The sequence below is a fragment of the Anopheles marshallii genome, chromosome 2 (genome assembly GCF_943734725.1).
Source record: "Anopheles marshallii chromosome 2, idAnoMarsDA_429_01, whole genome shotgun sequence".
Taxonomy (NCBI): domain Eukaryota; kingdom Metazoa; phylum Arthropoda; class Insecta; order Diptera; family Culicidae; genus Anopheles; species Anopheles marshallii.
The window spans coordinates 31,722,592-31,728,591 of NC_071326.1; the positions used below are offsets into that span (position 1 = coordinate 31,722,592).

General features: G+C 44.9%; 1 protein-coding gene across 1 annotated transcript; it reads right to left on the reverse strand.

Moving 5' to 3' along the window:
- Window positions 1-3,275: 3,275 nt before the first annotated feature.
- LOC128715559 (general odorant-binding protein 83a-like) lies at window positions 3,276-3,866 on the reverse strand. The gene is made up of 3 exons (XM_053810468.1): window positions 3,765-3,866; window positions 3,623-3,698; window positions 3,276-3,550 (listed from the first exon to the last, which is right to left on the reverse strand). Exons 1-3 carry the CDS (start codon window positions 3,864-3,866, stop codon window positions 3,276-3,278), a joined length of 453 nt encoding a protein of 150 aa, XP_053666443.1.
- Window positions 3,867-6,000: the final 2,134 nt, after the last annotated feature.

Below are 6,000 nucleotides of genomic sequence, written 5' to 3' on the forward strand. Positions count from 1 at the left end.
TCTTTCTGTTTGTGATCGGTTCTTTATTACCTACAGTGACAAGGTAATGTGAGCGGGAACGAGTAAGTCGATCAAACGTAAAATTTCCTAATTCTCTTTCACTTCAAATTTTGGGTGCAGGGTGCTGTACTAGATAGCTTGATGGTTTGTTAAACTTGTTCAAAATGTAGAATCAATCACAATTTGTTAAACCAATTACGAATATAAAGTGAAATGTACAGTTTAAGTCCAGTACGGAGTTCCTATTATGTCGGAGTTCCTACCAATCCTATTATGTCCGTGTGGACTGGCTAAAAGTTTCTACGAGTTGGGATGCCCGATGTCATTCTAATAACATGACCATCCTTACGAATCCTGCGAAGTCTATTGCTTGCATCATCACAGAGCAATAATCAAACACATCTCTATGCGTAGTAGCTCGTCATAATGGCGGATTTCGTGTTATCTATAATCAATGACCAATGTGTTACTAACTCGCGTTTCCCTATACCTACAGCTTGGTTGTCGCATCTATGTTTTATGTGCAGAAGTCAGTTTAGGTTAGCAAGAGAAAAGAGAGATCAGAGAGTAGATTACTAAGAGACGAATGCGTTACATCTTTTTTGATAGCAAAAGAAACAGTGCATAGTACGCGGCTTAGTACGGATCGTGACGTAGTATAGAAGTAGTTCAAGCATGGGTTGCCTTTTTTTAAACATTCAAAACCTCTCACCATGCCTGTCGCAGATTAATCCACATGAATATTAGCCACCATATTACAGATAATGAGGGACGCATGCATTCTCCCTTGTACGATGGGGATGATTTTGTTCGGGCTTTGTATTCGCGCCATGCACTCGCGAACTTTTGCGCAAGGTGCATATGATGATGCCCATCGCGGGTGGTGTTTTTTTGTTTTTAATTAGTCAAATGGATGTGCAATTGAAGCGCGGTCCACGCTACGCGCCAGGAACAGCAAGAAGTTGCGTAAAACTTGTGCCGTGGCTCTTCATTTACATTTTAATTTGCTTGATTACGGCGATACTTTATCAGGAAAAGGGAAGTTTTACAGTGTTTTCGTTTGCTTGCTGCAGTTGGCCCGGGCTGTTGCTCGTGTTTCCCATCGCTTGTTCTACGTTTGCTACCCTTTTTGTGTTTGTTATTTTTCTGCTGCTTTGTTTCGCTGTTTGTTGCCTTCACTGCGATGGTATGGCCCATTTTAGTGTCAACTTTTCCTTCGTGGCACAACCCCGCTCACCGGAAGGCGCTTGCTAGCAGAGCCGTCCAAGCAAGATTGCACGATTGACGTTGTTATTGTTGGTTCGCTTTAACTTTTCGCGCCTTGTTGTAGCGGGATAAGTTGGGAGTTTTTTGCTAGACTTACCCGAAGACTTATCCCGAAGCAATCCATCCTTCCCGGACCTGTTCGGACGTTTGGGGCCCAGTTGCCTTCGCCGTTGGTCGAAACTTTGATTAATGATATTCCAAATTTTTGCATCGTACTCGCCGAGTTGGCGTGGATGGGTGGCCCTCGGTGTACGAGGGCTCGAAGAAGTGGTGTACTTCAACCTAAGGACGACAGCACCAACACGCTGGGAAGCGAAGAACCGCGAGAGGCGTAATTAGGCGCTGATAATAAGTTTTAATTTCTTACTCATTGCCCGCGGGCCGCCTCAAGATTAAGCAACAACAAAAAAAAAAGGTAGCTCCTTGAGCCAGGTCGCTCTTGTGCGGAAAGGAGATTGCTTTCTCTAATCATACTGATGCCGGAAGTGTGGAACCGTACCCCCAGTGTGGGCAGTCCCGAGGCCGATAAATCCATTCTAGCGTCGTTTTTTTGTTGTTGTGTTGCGTGTTTGTTGCTTAAGTGGGAGTTGAGATGGCTTTGAATGGTTGATGGTTTTTGAAAGAAATATCAAGATTTAATTTCTACAAGTACCGGTGTAGAATCGTTGGTGCGTTATGGAGAAAAAAACATTAAGGCTGTACGTGTATATTAAAAACAATTGCCCAACTACTTCAACGATTACAAAAAAATCCAGATTTTCAAAATATGAAGCTAAACTCCTCAACTACTTTGAGATTTCGAGATGTCTGTAACAGACACTTTGGCCCACCAATCGGTCTCTATCTTCCCTATCCTAACGTAGACAAAGCGTCTACGTTGCGGTGATCTTCAATCCTATTCTTAACATCTCGTATATCTTATTTGAATTTTAATTGCAGAAATACATTACATTTAACGTCGTTTTCAACAACTGCAAGACTACGAAATTGTAGAGTTCTTATGTACCAGACATTCTGGTCCTTAACATATTGAAGAGTAGTTGTAGGACGGTTCTAGTACTCTGCAGAGAACGTTGTTGGTAGGCAAGGCATGGCGAGGTTTTTGGCAAGTCTGCCGTTGGTTCTTTCCCAACACTACTGTGCTGGCGCAGTCGGCCAACGAACCAAGGACTGGGTTTGCTTTAAGCTGGATTCGCGCCGTCCGATATATAATCAGTTAAACACTTTTTTTTATTTATATATTTATTTAGATTTGTCTGCCTCATGGCTACAGAAATGACGGAACTTAATGGCTAATAACCTAACAACTGAACCCTAACTTTGGAAAGTAAGCATAGAACGGAATCAGGCTAACGAGGAGTTAAAATCAAAGTGGTGGAATTCGGGATTAAATCAAGTAACAGCACGATGCAAAGTGTCGTTATGACCAACTGCAGAGGGTCTAGCGGGGATAGTTAACGAGAGGGACGGAAGTGGAGGAAGAAGGAGCATAACAATTGATAGAGGAGAGGACAATCGACAGCTAGACTCGTACGTAGGAAGAGCAGAGGCTGATCAATCTAACAGTTAACAGGAAGTAAATCTGGTGAAAGACCTCTGAACTCGCTCATTTCGTTCAGTATAGACTCTAGCAATAGGCGTCCAGACCACTGAGCAATACTCCAGCAATGATCTGGCCAACCAGGAGAACAAATCCCTCCGTCATAGATGATCTCATAAATCATGGGCCTCGCGGTTTAGCACCCCAAGGGTTCTATAAGCACTGCCGAGCATAGCGTAAATGTGATGCGAGAAAGAACATCAATATCAAGCTAAGTCATATGGGAAAGCTAAGACTTCGATTATATGTCCTGCGACATATTAAAATTGGTGGAATTTGCCTTTGGCATTAAATACAACTATTGAACCCCCTGGTTTAAAGTGCAAAGTAGGTGGAATGGCTTGTATTTCATTAGAAACATTTATTGTACAAGAAGAGATACGTTTCATTGCGATGGCCCAGCAACATCCTATGGTAGAAAGTAATGTACCGGATCCTTCGTTTTCCAGCACTTGTTGAGCCAGAACGCTTTCTCGCATGCGTTCTCTCCCTCCGGATACAGGCAGCGCTTGAACCAGTTCAGCGTGATCAGATGCATCGAGTCCGGCAGAAAGTCTTGAATTTTCACGTAATGGAACTCGCCCTTATCATTCACCACGCCCGCCTGATGGAAGAGACAGTTCATGTAGCACTTCAGCTTGTCGTCTTCGTGGATGTCCTGATCGCTAAACCGCTTGATGGCATCTGGGTGAGTGGGTGAGCAAATATCATTTCGACGGCGATTCTTCAAGGATAGTTAGAATCCTGCATCCTTACCTTCGGATACACCCGTCTCAGCCACGCAGGCATCGTGCATGGGTTTCATCTTCTGCAGTAATTCCGGCGGAGGGTACTGAACCAAAGAAGCTGCTAGAAATGATCACGATCACGATCTCTTCGCGCGCCAAATCCTACTTACGTTTGCATCACGTTTCGGTTCGTCGGATCGTACGATTAGCGCGGCACCCTGGAATATCAGCAGCGTTAACAATCGTCTGCTCGAGTGTACTCGTCCCCGCATGGTGTTGTTCTCTCCCCGGCACCGGATTTTACTTTAAGATGTTGCAACACGTTCTTCGCTTAGCTGCAAAATGGTGCCAGCAATTACACAGCGGGTCCAAGTACGACAAAGCTAAGGTGAAGCACTGGCAGTTATCAATAATTAAAACGGGGAAAATGTTAAAACTTTTACCTATGCAGTGCACCGGAGAACAAGCGGACACGATAGTAAATGTGACCGTGAACGACAAAAGTGTGGCAAAGGCACGTAAAATGGTGCCGCGTTGCAGCTGCGTTTGGTGCGAAAGGTTCGCACACAGAAACTCCCTATCAAACGGCACGTAATGCAGATGAAACGAATGACTTAAAGGATCTCAGGGCCCCACTACCGGGGGCGCCCCAGCCCTTTTGACTGTGTACACAAATTTAATTGCAACAACAGCACCACCGCCAACCACCGTACGGTACCGCAGCCAGATTCGGTTCGTTTGTACGGACGGGTTCGGTTTTGTGGAGCTTTATATAGCTTGTGGCCGTTGTGGAGTGGAATGAGTTTTCTAAATTACTGCACGTCAACAAACCTGGTGGCCGGAGCGTAAAGCTCACTGTAATGCCACATAAAACGGCCACACTTACGGCACACCTCCTTCGAGGGTGCCTTGGCCTTAGAACCAACCCTCGGGCAAAGCGGGGTAGCGTAAAGATAAGTGTTTCGGGATGAAGGAAACTGTTTGGGAAAGCAATGTCACCATGCTGTTTTGTTTTTTTTTCCCCCTTTTGCACCACAACAACACATTGGAAATGGGAAAAGATTGAGCTGAATCTTTAGCTGACACACTCATTTGCTGGCTGGGCGATGATGCGCACGGCGGACCCTTGCGATGGGGGGCCGGCAATTACAACGCACCCAGCCACCAAGCCACCCGCTCGGTGAAATGCGAAATCATACGAAATAATTCACGCCCACCCGCACTCAAATTCGTTAATTCATCTTTTTTCAGCGGGCAGAACTTTAATTAAAACGTGCACACGGCGGGAGTTCAATTGTGCCTTAAGCTAGCCAAGATAATTAACGGCGCGGTCGGACGATTGAATGGGAATGATAATTACTGCTGCACATCGCGCTGAAAAGTTTCCGCCTCACGTTACTGGTAAAAATTGAAAAACGGAACGTGGCACTTTCGATTGACGCAATGGCGAAAAGGGGTTTTTTTTTCTAAGGGAAAGATACGAAGAGCAAAAAAAAAAAAAATGGGAATAGATGATGATACAAGAAAAGGATTCGTTCTGCCAGAGATGAAAAGGGTTCTGCAGGATAAATTTCAAATATTCAGCCGGTTGTAGAAGTTTTGTGATGTTTCCCGGTACCGCACTGTGTGTAGTGTGTGCTGCGAATCAGTAGCTTGTTAAACCGTGATACGTTATTAATTAGCAGACGTTATGCTTTTCTGCTGGTTTTACAGCGGAAAGTGATTGTTAAAACCGATGGAAACTGTTTGCGATGTGCGGTGCTATGAAAAGTGCAGAAAAAGCATGAATAAGCTTTAATAATTAGCTAAGAGGGCGGTCCGGTGGTAACGGCGCCGGCCTTCACACGACAGGACCGGTCCAACATCCCATCCGGACCAATCCCTCGTAGCAAGAGTAGGCGGCTGTAGGGTCTAGCAGTGTTGGGGGTCTCGAAAAAAGCTGTTTAGTAGGGAGCAGTGTATGAATCATGCCAGAAAAGGGCACAAAAATCGTCGCGTTGACCTTTTCCGTATGCTAGAGGGGGCCTCGAAGTGTACCACAAGGGACCTCTGGAGATATTGGTACGACACCAACGATCCCCCACCCCTGTTTCCAAATATGTACAGGAACATCCCTCCCACTTTCAACCTGGTCTAAGTGAGACAGTCGTGGAGTCACATCCAACTGCGCTTTTCGATTCGTCTTATTTGAGGGACCTCGAAGCTATCCCTTCCCACTCCAGTAATTTCTGAAGTCTTATCATGACTTCCTCCATCCACGGTAAACGTTATTTTTTAATTAGTTTTTTCATTAATTTTTAAGTTTTTTTTTACACTTCCACGCCTGTTGTTGCCTGTTCTGGACCACGCACTCACGCATGCACACATTGTTTTATTCCGCTGTGAATTTATTAATTAATTAATTTA

Bases quoted from the DNA above. Each gene is read 5' to 3' on its own strand.
- LOC128715559 (XM_053810468.1), bottom strand. From the start codon at position 3,866: ATGCGGGGACGAGTACACTCGAGCAGACGATTGTTAACGCTGCTGATA. The intron at 3,699-3,764 runs GTAAGTAGGATT...TCTTTGGTTCAG, and splicing joins AACCGAAACGTGATGCAAAC to TACCCTCCGCCGGAATTACT. The intron at 3,551-3,622 runs GTAAGGATGCAG...CCACTCACCCAG, and splicing joins TGAGACGGGTGTATCCGAAG to ATGCCATCAAGCGGTTTAGC.